The sequence below is a fragment of the Saccostrea cucullata genome, unplaced genomic scaffold (assembly GCF_032062105.1).
Source record: "Saccostrea cucullata isolate Sc308-1 unplaced genomic scaffold, CSIRO_AGI_Scuc_v1 ctg14979, whole genome shotgun sequence".
In the NCBI taxonomy this organism is placed as follows: Eukaryota; Metazoa; Mollusca; class Bivalvia; order Ostreida; family Ostreidae; genus Saccostrea; species Saccostrea cuccullata.
This window is the reverse complement of record NW_026918913.1, coordinates 1-14,548: the sequence shown is the minus strand read 5'-3', so window position 1 is coordinate 14,548 and position 14,548 is coordinate 1. Positions and strand designations below refer to the sequence as shown.

The following is a 14,548-nucleotide window of genomic DNA, read 5'->3' as shown; positions in this document are numbered from 1 at the left end:
CTAATCAAGTCACATTTTGTACAATGAAAAATGCCTTTTTTTCAAATAAAATATTATTTGCATTTAAAATAAAAAGCCGTTAACTTGGATGCGATGTCTATTTTAATATTTTATTTATAAACTGTACGTACATTCTCCAGACAAGCGATACTGTCGTGTGTTTGTATGCAGATTCATTGAAAAAGTAATGGAAGGGGCCTAATAAATCAATTTATTTCAAAGGCACACCCTCAATGTATATTGTCAAGATTTTACGCATAAACTTAAGAAGCTTTAAAGATATTTGAAAAGTGCTGCGAACCTCTTGAAATATGCAAATAAATTAATTATAGCTATATTTGATGTAGTTGACCAGCAAAATATTTAACCTGCCGTCCAACAAATTAAGTTTTAGCAACTAAAAAAGGGAATATATATAGGTTCGCAGCACTTTTCACAAACTACATATAGTGTTGAAAAGGATTATAGATTAAACTAAAATTTATAATTGGTTATGCCCTTGCAATATTGAAATTTATAATGACCTCTAAATGCAAGTATAATTGCTAAACTCATGTGACGTCGACATCAGACAAATAGTCTAAATAAAAAATTTAAATTCCCCAACATGTAGATTTAAACCACATTACATTTCTTTTATATCATTGAAGTCCTAAAAAGAATTGCCCGTCCTAATAAAGTATACAATTTTTATCTTAAAAAATTGGCGATATTTCCATTTGTAACCTTAACTGTGCTGCGGTATATTTTACATCTAGCATAGAGATAATAATGCTCAGAAATTATTATGATAAAAACTAGGATACTCATGTTTGTTCAACACTGATCTTTGAATAGTGTTATATATTTTATTTCAGGACGAGTTGCTGTGGATATTTAGACCCCAGCCCAAAGTAGAAGAGGAAATACGCATTTAAATTACCGAATTAAAGAGAACGGTGTTGAGAAAATTTACCCAGTTAACGCTATCGCCTTCCACTCACATCAAACACGTTTGCTTTGGTGGATCGGATGGATTTGTAAATTGGGGGGGATTTAACAAAAAAAGGCTGTGCCAGTTTCACAGGTGATAAGAAATGTTTTTATGACAATTTTTTCTGAAAATAGTACATGTACTTGAATATGGAAATGTTAACCAAGAAATTAATACTTTTTTCTGAATTTCATTAAAGACATTAATTACAGCTGCATTATTTAATTTACACACTGTTTTTCTATAACTTTTCCCTCACACCTGAGATTTATGTAAAACAAAAAATGATATTGAAAAGCATATTAAGATATGTGAATTTCATTGAAGTTGCTAATAATAGCTGCATAATTTTATTAACATATGATGTCATTTATATAATGTTTTGCTCTTATATTGCGTATAAGTATAACATTCCTTTATAGGTACCCTACGGGGATAGCATCCTTAGCCTTCAGTCCTGATGGTTCTGTTTTAGCCATTGCGTCGTCGTACATGTCAGAACGACGAACCAGTGGAACCAACGGAGGATGTGATCTATATTAGAAATGTCAGCGACCAGGAAACCAAGCCAAAGTCATGATGTCAAGGTCGTGAAGCCAAGGTCATAGGGCCAAGGTCAAGGCTGTATAATGTGTTCAGAGGGAGAGATCACGGGAATATTACATGTACACTTTACTAAAAATACACAGTGACATTGATACCAGGATAACTGACTGCCATTTCTTGTGAAATTTTTTAGCTCACCTCAACGAATTTGGGGGAGCTTATGTAATACCGTCGGCGTCGGTGTGGGTGTCGGCTTGGCGTCCCAGGTTAAGTTTTTTGGAGCAGTTTTCTTTTTAACTACTTCTATGTCCTATATGGATTAGACATGCATGGAGGATGGTTCAAGTGTGTTTCATTGCACCATTCAAAGTTTCAGATGCTGCAATTTCAGCAAAGGAGTGACCAGGTTAATGTTTTTGGAGCAGGTTAAAATTTTTGGTGCAGTTTTTGGTGTAGGTGTCATTTCCAAGGAACTATAAGCCCTATGTTTACCAAACTTGCATGGATGATGCATCTAAGGATGCATACTATCGGGCTTGCTTCGGATGCTGAATCTGACCTACATTTTCCGGTTGAGTGAACAGGTTAAAGTTTTTGGTGCAGGTTACATTTCCAAGTAACTATAAGACCTATGTTGACCAAACTTGCATGGATGATACATCTAAGGATGCATACTATTGGGCTTGCTTCGGATGCTGTATCTGACCTACTTTTCCGGTTGAGTGAACAGGTTAAAGTTTTTGGTGCAGGTCTCATTTCCAAGTAACTATAAGACCTATGTTGACCAAACTTGCATGGATGATACATCTAAGGATGCATACTATCGGGCTTGTTTCGGATGCTGAATCTGACCTATTTTTCCAGTTGAGTAAACAGATTAAATTTTTTGTTGCAGGTTTCATTTCCAAGTAACTATAAGACCTATGTTGACCAAACTTGCATGGATGATACATCAAGGATGCATACTACCAGGCTTGCTTCGGATGCTGAATTGACCACATTTTCCCGTTGAGTGAATAGGTTAAAGTTAATGCATGTTCATTTCCAAGTATCTATGATTCTTTAATGACCAAACTTGCATGGATAATACATATAAGGATGCATACTACCAGGCTTGCTTCAGATGCTGAATCTGACCTATTTTTTTGTGGATGAGTAAAAATGTTAGTTTTTGATGCATGTTTCATTTCCAATTAACTATGAGCCCTATAATGAGCAAACTTGCATGGAGAAAATCTTAGGGAAACTAATGGACTTGCTTGGATGCTGAATTCACATGCATTTTTCAGATAATAGACCAGGTAAAAGTTATGAATGCAAGTCTAATACCAAAAAACTATAAGGCTTACATAACATTGTATAAACCAAACTTGCACAAACGTTGCATCAAGAGATGAAAACTCTCAAATTTGCTTCAGATTCTGGATTTTAATTACATTTTCATGAAGAAGAACTAGTTTAAATTTTTTATGTAGGTCTGTTCAAAGTATGAGATCAAAATTGTTTAAAATATTTTCATTTTTGGAAGACACTTTTTGTTGGTTAATTGTGTGACTTTGCCTTACTTAAAGACAACATTCGTTGAGGTGAGCTCTGAAATCTCTGATTACCTATGTTTAAATTTATAATGGCACAGTAACTTCAGTGATGTCACCTGGACAAATACTGCCATTACTTGTGTAATCTGTCCATTTTCTGTGTTTTAACAATCCTGATTTAAGAACTTCATGGTTTATACTATTTGTGTCACACTCTTATTAAAAAATATGTTTATTATTTTATTTCAGTAGTTGTAAATGTCTGACAACTCACATTAAGCAGACTAAGTTTAGTACAGTCCCACAGCATATATCTACGTCTGGAAAACATTGTAAGCTTTACTGATCAGAGGCCAGAAGAGATTATGCAAAGAAAGGTGTCCAATAACGCTTGTGCATCTAAACTGTCTATCTGTCCATCTGTAAACAATTTTTCAAAATGCTACTCCTTTACATTATGCAGTTTTGATCTGATTTCAATATAACTTGGCACACAAGTTACGAATTAGACTACATAATTCTGTGTATCGGTTTTTGATTTCAATGAACAGTGAAGCCATAGTTACTAAAAGTAGATAGGCCAGTTGAATATCGGATATTGAAAAAATATGAAAAACAATGAATTTAAAAAAGACTTTCATTTATTCTACTTTTCGTGGAAAAGATGGAAAACTGTAACCAACTTTTATTTGCATGCGAGAAATATCCGAAAGTTGCTACCAAATTTAACCTGCAAATAACAATCACCCCGAATCATTTATTTTGTTTTGTATTCGAGGACAATATTTCCTCGGTCATGGAAATTAATTGTCACGCTTTAATTTCAACTTCCTACCCTTAATTTCCTACCCTGCGCTCAATCTGTTTCATAAATTATTTCTAGATCTATATGGATGGAAAGAAAAATAGTAGTTGTCTTCAATAATAATGCATCTATTACAAATTAATACATATAACCCAACATTTGTTTTTTATGTAACTTTCTTTCAAATTTTGAAATACATTCTCTATTTTCCCAAACTTTTAGAGCATCCAAACCATTATTATCGCAACTATCATGACTGTATAGATAACAAGATCTTCTGGCATTTAAAGTCATATATGGCGTATTCTTGGTAAGTTAAGACTAGCTAGAATTAAAATAGTATTTCTTTTTCTTTTCTTTCATAGATATCCAAGATTTAAAATGATAACCAATTTATTTCCAACTCGGATAAAATATCAGACACAGTTTTAAGTCAATTTAACCTATAAAAAGGTGGGATATCTAAGTTCAAAATCGCTGAAAATTTTAACTTGAACATAGAAAGCAAGTGTTTCCTGTATGGTGGGATGCACAACTGGTTATAAAGTGGAAGTGCATTTTCTCTTCGTTACTCTGATCTACCTCTGGATATTAAGTAACTAAGTGATAATTATGATTAACAATGGTGACTCTTTCAAAATTGTAAATTTCATGGCCTCTAGTTTAAAGCGAACCAAATTCAATTGTGTGAAAGTTGTTACATGATACTCAGTTGACGTATAAGGCACGTGGGCCTCTTGTTATATTTAGCTCAGATAAGCCATATATATAGCTTTAAACATATCAATATTTATATTAAATAATGTTGTGTTTTGCATGCACTATGCCTAAATAGTAGTTAGGATTTTATACATCTATGGTGCAGGAGCCAGAGGCTAAATCGGTAGCATGTCGGACTAACAATCTCGGGTTGTGAGTTTGATCCCATGCGTGGGCACGGCCAGGAACACGTTAAGTTCATAGACAGTACCGTTGTTAAAAACCTGTAAAGTTAGACACTGAAAATGACTCGTTGTTATGATAAAATCCGTCCGGTGTCATTACTTGAGATGACAGTCCATGAGTAATTTTTCATTTTCAACTTAAATGATTCATATCAATGTCTATAAGTGCAATGGGAAACAGGTCTGACACCCTTTTTGGTGTTGTATGAATTTCAGCCTTAAAATTGAAGTGAAGTAATAAAAGAAGAGTTTGCTTTGGCGATATTAATGACAGACGAGACGTTCCTTAATAATAGATAAATTTTTCTAAGAGTTTTTCATTGAAGCATTAATGCTCTTTAAACATGTTTACTCACAAAAAATTGAGGTACCATACCAGGAATTTTAGTTTTTCTTATATAATCCTTTTGGGAAGAAAAATAATTTTCCAATTCCAAAATGTTTAAGTGTTTGGATTTTTTAAAAACGTCTAGAAACTGGTTTAGAAATCAGAATGTTATTAAAACTTTGAATATTTTTCATGTATTACGAAGATATTACAAAACAGATTTTGAGGAACGTCTCGTCTGACCTTAAACATTTTTGAAATAACACGAGGATTTTGTAAATTTTCCTATTGAAATTACTATTTTGTGTAAACAGAATATACTGTAATATACATGCCAATTGGTACGGGCAGTATCAAAACAAGTTTAAGTCTTTTCAGAAAAGATTAGAACAAATTTAAACTGAAAATTTGGATTTATTTCAATTCATTTCCGTTGTCATGACAAGATACGAGATTCAGTCCGTTTTCATCGGTCCGTTATTTCCGTTACTTCTCGATCATGACAAGGAGCAAACGGCGGGTGTGACAGGGCAGCAGGGAATGCTCTCTCCTCCATGGCATCTGATCCCACCTCTGATGTTTTGGAGTTCGGTCCCGGTGTTTGCCCTGCTCCTATTTTGTATTATTTTATGGTTTTTTTTTATCTTAAATACTGTTCGTTATCCCCATGTTTTTCATTTACGTGTGAAATGCATTAAACAAGTGGGGGAGGGAGGTGGGGTTAAATTCTGTTGTAACAGTGATATTCATGTCTCACCATTAATGTGAGATTCAACCGTATTTATCCTCGATTTCATCAGAAATGTTCGAAAGTAAAACCCCTCCACTATTATCCTCAGTCCGTGCTCAGTGTTATGTACAGAGTTTAACAAATTTGATACACCCGTGAAACATAAAATGTTTTTGTAAACAGGGCACGAGCTCTGTTATTGTTAATGCTTACGATTCACCGGGTGTGTTCAATTGTTGTAGTCTGCACACACCACTGAGCTGGGCTGCATGACAATAGTATGTTTATACCGTGAGCGCTTTCTCCTTTCGAAAATTTTTACTCTGAATTTTCTAGATTATTAAGTAAGTTTTAATATTTTTCATTAATATACAATAAAATTGCCACTTTTCTTAAGTATTAAGAATAAAAATATAGTTTCTAAAAGTGCATGGACGTGTCAATCAAACCCGACCAGAAATTCGAAGTTTCAATAATTTGGAGATAAAATAAGATTTTTATTATATTTTCTTGTGAAATGCTATTGCAATACTTGTATATAAGTCGTGATATTAGACAGAAAATTTGAATAAATAATAATTTCAAATCTGTGTGTATGCACCTTTAACATTTCATTGCACATCTAGGTGTCGAATAAATTTAAAGTCCAACTTCACATTCCATGCGACCTATATGATTATCTAACATTCATGCTAAAACAAGATCATTCAGGTAAAGGCTAAACCTGAAAAACATGGCTGCCAATACACCAAAAAAATATCCATTAGGCTCACCACAGGAACATGTAGAAATGTGTAAAACCCACGAATTACTTATTGATATGATGTGTGAGGACTGTGATGAATTTATTTGTGAAACATGCGCCAAAACAGATCATAGAAATCATGACTGGAAAACTATATCCACAGCTGCCACCCTTAGGAGAAGAGGTTTGCTTACATTTCTGAAAAAGATTAAGAAAGAAGATCTACATAAGGTTGACGAAAAGCTAGAGAAGTTGTCACAACGGATCACAGAAAATAAACAACTGTGTGATTCTGAGATGAAAACGCTACAGAAGCATTATGATGAGATAATGGACAGGCTTACAGAAATTAAACAGCGCCTTGAAAACATAATGAAAGACAACTTGATTAAAAAGAATGAACAAGTAAAATGTGAGAAGAATCGGTTAGAGAAGAAGAAGAGAGGAATTGTTGACACAGTTGATTATTTGGAGGAGAACAACGGCACCATGTCGGATTACAGCTTGATTGACAACCACAGAGAACTGACAAAACTATTGTCTGAAATAGAGGTTCAAATGACAAATTGTGAGCATTCAGTGAGGTTCACTAGAGGGAAAATTAATGACGACTTTCTTGATTCTTTGGTTGGAAATACATTGGACTTGGATGACTTTGGTGTAGCTCTAATTAAATCATTTCGATATGGAGAAAAAGTGATATTTTCGATGGCGACAGTTAGTGAAAACCAATGTTACTTACATGAACTGATTTCAAAATACTTAGGAAAAGTCAATCAGCAAGGCATTGAAGAAAATAGATTTAATATTATCCCTAACGACATATGTGTGACTGATAATAGTGATATTTATTTGATTGATTTTAATAATGATTCCATCAACTATTTGACACCATCGGGATCTGTCTCTAAAGTCATCAGTATGGATTCATTGAGACCATTAGGAATCTGTCAGTCAGTGGACGGTGGACTACTGGTCACCTTAATAGACACAATATCCGATCGATACGAATTACAATCAAACAGCAAGCGTCTGCTTAGACACATCACAGTGACAGGTGATGTCATTCATGAGTATGAGTACCAGGAGGACTGTCAGACCAGACTGTTTACGATGCCATACAGAGTCGAACAGAACAGAAACTGTGATATCTGTGTTGTGAACTTTACAAGTAAAACTACAGGTGAATTAGTGACTATGTCTTTCTCTGGTCATAAAAAATTTATCTACCGTGGACAGAACCTGACAGAAAACTTTTTTCCATTTGATGTAGTTTGTGACTCCCTCTGTAACATCCTTGTTACTGACGTTTACAACAAACAAATCCATCTACTGAGTCCTAACGGGAAGTTTTTGAAGTTCTTACTGACAGACAATGACGAGAACCGTCCATGCTCACTGTCTTTATACAAATCTACACTGTGGGTGGGGTACTGGGAAGGACTTATCAAAGTGTTTCAATTTGGAATGTAAAAAAAGATACCAGTTGACTTGATTTCGAACAGTTATCTGAAATTATGTCTTACATAAATCATCAAACTATACACACACAGAAACATATTATCGGTACTTGTTATCAAAATCTTCATTTTGGTCTACATAACATTTTAATTTTAAATACGTTTTCCTATTTTGTCATAAATGTTAAAAAAAGTGTCACTATATTCCCTTAAGTATATTGAATCACAGTGAAAACAGTTTAAATGATGCACATTGAAGTGGTAAAATTAATTGTTAGAGTATAACGTTTGGGTTAATCTTATAAAATTTCATTCGTTACCGAATGAAGTCATCCATTTAAAAAGAGAGGTAGAAGTATCCTTTACAATGCTTCATTTTTCGAAAGAAAACTACTTTCCCCCTGATTAATGTACGAATACACATTGATATATATATATATATATATATATATATATATATATATATATATATACAGTGGAGCCTGATTTATCCGGACGCTTTGGTTCCCAAGCAAATTGTCCGGATAAGTGAAGCGTCCGGATATCTGAATTCTATTGATTTCTCTTCCAGGTATACTGTATTTGTATTGTAACTCTTATATATATAAAGAAAGATAAATACTATCGTATAGAAATAATAATTTATTATTTTAAAATGGTAATTTTCTCCTCGTCAATAACAAACTGCCTTAAATCTTGCAATGAAGAACGTGGAAGATCTACTTTGCGTTGGCAGATTTTTTTCTTTAAGCTGGCGGAAATGCCGACTCGCGCTCTCTTTGCCGGCGGTGTAGACAAGGTTGTAGCTGGAGAGCAGAATGACAAACATTGGATATAAGTTAACGCTGCTTATATGGGCAGATTTTTAATTACCAAGCTTATTTTTACTTTCTACTTCCTACAAATTGATGAACATAGCCAAGCAAATTCTCTCTTTTGCAGCTTTGATTACACCCAAGCGAGCCGTCAATATCGAGTTCGAGTCTAATTTTAATTTGAATAGTTACTCATCCACGCTAAATCTGACATACTAAAAATTCACGCAGTAATCTTCCCAAGCGAAATCATTGATTGTCTAAAATTATTCAATTTGATTGAATGTGTTAGGTTTTGTTTTTTTATTTTTTGACGATAACTGCCCACCAATCTACAGATGAAAATTACACAATTTGCACATGTGTAGACAACGAGATTATGAAACTATGTCGTCCCGTCTATAAATAGAAAAATATTTAAAACCAGCTCTGTACTAAAATTATAAATATCTCGCAGATAACAAATAACTGAATAGAAAATTGTTTTCTGTTTTCAACACAGTTAATTGTTTATTTTCATTTGTGTATCTATCTCTCGTATATTATGATATATCCACTTAGCATGTTTAATCTGTGGACTTATCATCGTAAGTCATTCATAACAGGTCACAGGTGATCGTCTTGTAAAAACAATCAATCCGCCCAGTGTTTTGATAACAATTATCACTCAGTTCAGGCGTGAATGTTGACAAGAGTGGAAGTACAAATTAATTAAAATTTACCGTCCGGATACATGAATCAAATTATAACGTAAAAATACATTTTGTAGTAAAAAAGAGCCGTCCGGATACGGAACGCGGAATTCCGGATAAATGAGTCAAAATTACGTTAAAAAAATCCGTTCCCGAGAAAAATCGTCCAGATGGTGAAGCGTCCGGATATCTGGCGTCCGGATATCTGAAGGTCCACTGTATATATATATATATATATATATATATATATATATATATATATATATATATATATATATATATATATAAAATTTAAGCTATTGTCCTGGTAATATTATAAAGTCACTGAGTCATTATTAAGTGTTAATGTAATATTCCTATGATCTCTCCAACTGAACACTTTATATAACATGACCTTGGTTTCATGACCTTGACATCATGACTTTGGCTTGGTTTCCTGGTCGCTGACATTTCTAATATAGATCACATCCTCTATTGGTTACACTGGTTCGTCGTTCTCGTACATGTAGGATGATGCAATGGCTAAAACAGAACCATCAGGGCTGAAGGTTAAAAATACTATCCCTGTGGGCTACCTACAAAGGAATGTTATATATATAAACTCAATAATATGAGCAAAATTGTATATAAATGACATCATGTGTTTATTAAATTATGCAGCTATTTTTACTATCTTCAAGGAAATTCACATATGTTAATATGCTATTCAATGTAAATTTTTTGGTTTACATATAAACCCAGGTGTTAGAGGGAAACGTTATAGAAATAACACAGTGTGTATATTAAAATAATATGACTGTAATTGTATCTTCAATGAAATTCAGAAATAATATCAATTTCTTGGCTTACATTTCTATAGTTGAACACTACCGGTATTTTCCAGGCTAAAATCTATGAAAAAGAAAATTTCATGTCACATATGAAACTGGCAATGTCTTTTTTTGTTAAATCTGTCCAGATTTTGACAAACCCACCCATCCACCAAAAGAAACGTGCTGTGATGTGAGTGGAAGGGGTAAAGACGAATAATGACCCCCATCGAATAATACCGGGGGGCATTTTTCAACGACAAAAAAATGATCCCCACCCGTAGAAAAAAAAAATCATTTTTTGTAGAAAAAGAGTCCTGGGGGGGGCATTTTTTTAATGTTAGACCTATAAAAAATTAACCCCCATTGAAAAAAAACCCCGTTTAAAGTGATACAAAATTTATAGCAGGTGAAAGGTAAAATATGCTGTATTTTATAATTGTTCTCCCTTCAGTAATTCCTGCATATGTTCGAATAGATTTGATCCATAATTTTAAATGTATGAATAAACTTTAATTTATTAAGAAATAAAGTTGTTAATAGTTTTTTCACAATATACAACTTTGATATCTTTTTTTACAGCGAAACTAATTTTTACATTTACTGTAACCAAAAAAAAAAAATACAAAAAGTCGTATGAAATAAGAGATTCACGTAGTCTTTCAATGGTAAAATTATGTTTGAAAAAAAGATTCTTTAATTGCCAAGTAGATAAAAATTTCTTTTTAATATTCCCCCTTTTAATGTTTGCTTAAAGAATGATTATAATTCCACTTGTTTTTAGAAATAAAACCATGCAACATTAAGGTTTAAATATTCTTTAATAAGAAATTTAAAATTAATTTTTCCTTCATTTCAACTTTTAGGTTGCCCGCGTGGCCAGTGGTTAGAGATTCTGCTTAGAGTCGCAAAGTAAGGAGTCAATCCTTACGTCGCGTGTTCGAATCCCACTGAGGACCGGCCCCTTTGTGAGAACCGTATAAACAGAGGCCCCGTGTCGCAGTAGGTGCTGGCACGAAAAAGATCCCTCACTGCTCAAAGGCCCTGAGTGCCGAGCATAGGACAAAATTTGTAGCCCTCCACCAGCAAGTGGTGGCGCCCATATGAGTAAAAAATTTCCCGAGAGGGACGTTAAACAATATACAATCAATCAATCAACTTTTAGTTTGTATAAGTTTGGCAAATCCTATTTGACAATGAAAGAGGGGGAAAATTTTTATCCCCCCAAAAAAGAACATTACAGTACCGACCAGACCCAACCTGACACAAAGCAGTCCCAGAGAGCCCCGGGGGACTGCTTTGGGGACGGAAAAACCCACAGCGGTCCCAGAGCAGTCCCACAGCGGTCCCAGAGCAGTCCCACACAGTCCCAAGGGCCCAGCAGCCCCAGCGGTCCCAGAGAGCAGTCCCAGCAGTCCCAGAAAGCAGTTCCAGTGGGAGGGGTTTTTTAAATAATGGGCGGAGCTAACTCAGAATTAAATTTCCAATAAACAATGGAACTATAAAAGGCAGTAGAAATTGATTCTGGGTAGTGTGCCAGGAATCCTTAGATGTACACAAGGTCTTTTATGAACAGAACATGTACGCACATAAAAATTAAAATAATTATTAATAATATTTATTTTAGGAAGAAGGTTTTCACACATATGTACATATGTGAATTACACTGAACATGAATTTTTTAATACAATTCTTGGATATATTAATAATTCTTCTGTGTTTATACTGGTTCTCATGTTATTTTTTATACAGAAAATTAAAATTAAATTTTTTCCCACCAAAGAAGCTTTAACAGATCTTATCATTATATGGCCAATTTAGACTATCGGGACACTCTAAAGTTAGAGTTTTCTTAAGTATTGGGGCTTTTAAAAAAATCTTTGTTAATTTTGCCAAGTATTATTTTTCAGTCATGATTATTTTTACTACATGTCAATTTAATTATAATTTAAAATTATAATTTAATTTGTAAATGTTAGATTGTACATCTGTAAATCACTAGAATGGAAGCTTCAGATTATGTTCAAAATTAATTAATCCCGAAAGAAATTTATACACATTTTATTTATCACATTTTTTTTTCGCATTAAATAAAGTGAAATTACATTGTTTACCAGCATGTACAATGATGGTAAAACTGATACAAATACCCAAATAACATGTATTATTTTTTTGCCCAAAGGCGATTGAAAAAATGGGTGTTGATACCATCTTATAAACATTAATTGGCCAGGTAAAAACTAGCAAAACAAAAAAAGAATAAATCAAATTCCCCCTATTTTCATTTTTAAAAAAATAAATATACATGTATCTTTTAATAACATGTTTATTAATTAAAAGACCCGGGAATTCATTAATTCCCCAATGATTATTCACATAGTTTATGTTACGGGAGAATAGTAGCATAATTTTATTTCATGGTCATTTAATAAATTGTTGGGTTTATTTGAGGGCTACATGGAATACTCTTTTTTTAAGTGTCCTTATAAAATATGTAGCATTTTTAATAAAAAAAATCTTATATCTATCTGTAATGATTATTTCTAAAAATACCAATGTAAATTTTGATAATATTATAATTTAACATTAAAAAATTAAAAAGGCCCACATGAAGCCATTTTTTTTTCATAAACTTGTAGTTTATTTTTAGGGATAAAAATTTTCTCTGAATTCCCTTTTTTATCAACTTTATTTTTTTAAATTTATTCTAAATACACATTAATTTGTGTAAATATACAGTCCCTGAAAATATCAAATTTAAATATGATAATCTCTACTTATTAAAAGAATGTAAGAAATCCTTGCTTATTAAACATTTAAACTCCTCTCGATGCAAGTAAACAAAACAACAGGGAGCCTGCAAATTCAGAATACACAAGGGGGCGGAGCTATCATGTCACTCAGAACCTTTTTCACACATGAGTGAACAAAGCAGTCCCAGAAAGCAGTCCCAGGGGCAGCTGGGACTGCTGGGACTGCTTTTCATAGCAGCCCCAGAGCAGTCCCAAAGCGGTCCCAGAGCAGTCCCACAGCGGTCCCAGAGCAGTCCCACAGCAGTCCCACAGCGGTCCCAAAGCAGTACCGGGGACTGCTTTCTGGGACTGCTTTGGTGTCAGGTTGGGTCTGGTGGTACTGTACGTTAAAACAAAATAAAAAAAATAAACGAAAAGCAAAAATATAAATAAAACTCTATACCTTTCAATAATAGTGAAAGAAGCTCTAGATAAAATATTGAAACGAAGTTAACCCTTTCACAAAGTATTATCATATCATAATTTACTTCGCCATGATTAAAGCATACTTTAAATGTTGGTGGGGGTATACTGGAAAGTATTGTGGCGAAGAAACAGTTGAAAATTAGTAGAATAGTAGATTATTTTAAGCTTATTTTTAGTCCCTCCTTATAGAAAAATAAAGGTAGGGTAGTTTTTTTGTTGTTGCTTTTGTTGATAACCGACTTCCTCCTAAATAAGTAAGGGGGTGGAGTGGGTATAACACTTAAAAATATGCTCTGTAAAGCTATGGGCTAGTGTCAAATACACTTTCTAATGCAAAAACTATACATGTAGACATAATCTTTTGATTTAGCACACAGTATTCATTACATTTCTTAATTCTTGTTTTATTCCACCCGTCTACCCAGTTCTGAGTATATTTTTCAGAGAATTTAATATGAAAATCAGAACAAATATTTTCATTTTTGTAATGCCTTCTTTATTCTGTATCATGATATGAAAAGTTAATTGAAGACCACTTCTTTTTATGTCCCTTTAATCAAGATTCGGGGGTATATAGTTTTATCGTGTCCGTTGGTATGTCTGTCTTTATCTGGCGGTCTGTTTGTCCGCAAAAAACTTTAACCTTGACCATAAATTTTCATTTATTGGAGCTATGACTTTCATATTTAATATGTGTATTCCTTGTGACAGGACCTTACTTTGGCCAAAATTTGACCTTTTGACCTTTACCTTGGAGTTTATCCCATTTTATACAAAAATGCCAATTTTTTACTTTGGCGCGCCATAACTTTTAAATGGTAGATATTAGTACTCTCGTACTTCACATATGTATTTTTTTGGCATGACCTTTCATTGGATACTAAAAACGTTTACCTTTTGATCTTACCTTGGAAATGTTCTACTTATAAAAAAAATTTAACCTTA

The 14,548-nt window shown here is 33.5% G+C and overlaps 1 protein-coding gene across 1 annotated transcript; it reads left to right on the top strand.

The window, feature by feature from the left end:
• The first annotated feature begins 6,597 nt into the window (after positions 1–6,597).
• On the top strand, positions 6,598–8,082 carry LOC134275741 (uncharacterized). Its single transcript, XM_062758020.1, has one exon. It carries the CDS (start codon positions 6,598–6,600, stop codon positions 8,080–8,082), a length of 1,485 nt encoding a protein of 494 aa, XP_062614004.1.
• The last annotated feature ends 6,466 nt before the right edge of the window (positions 8,083–14,548 follow it).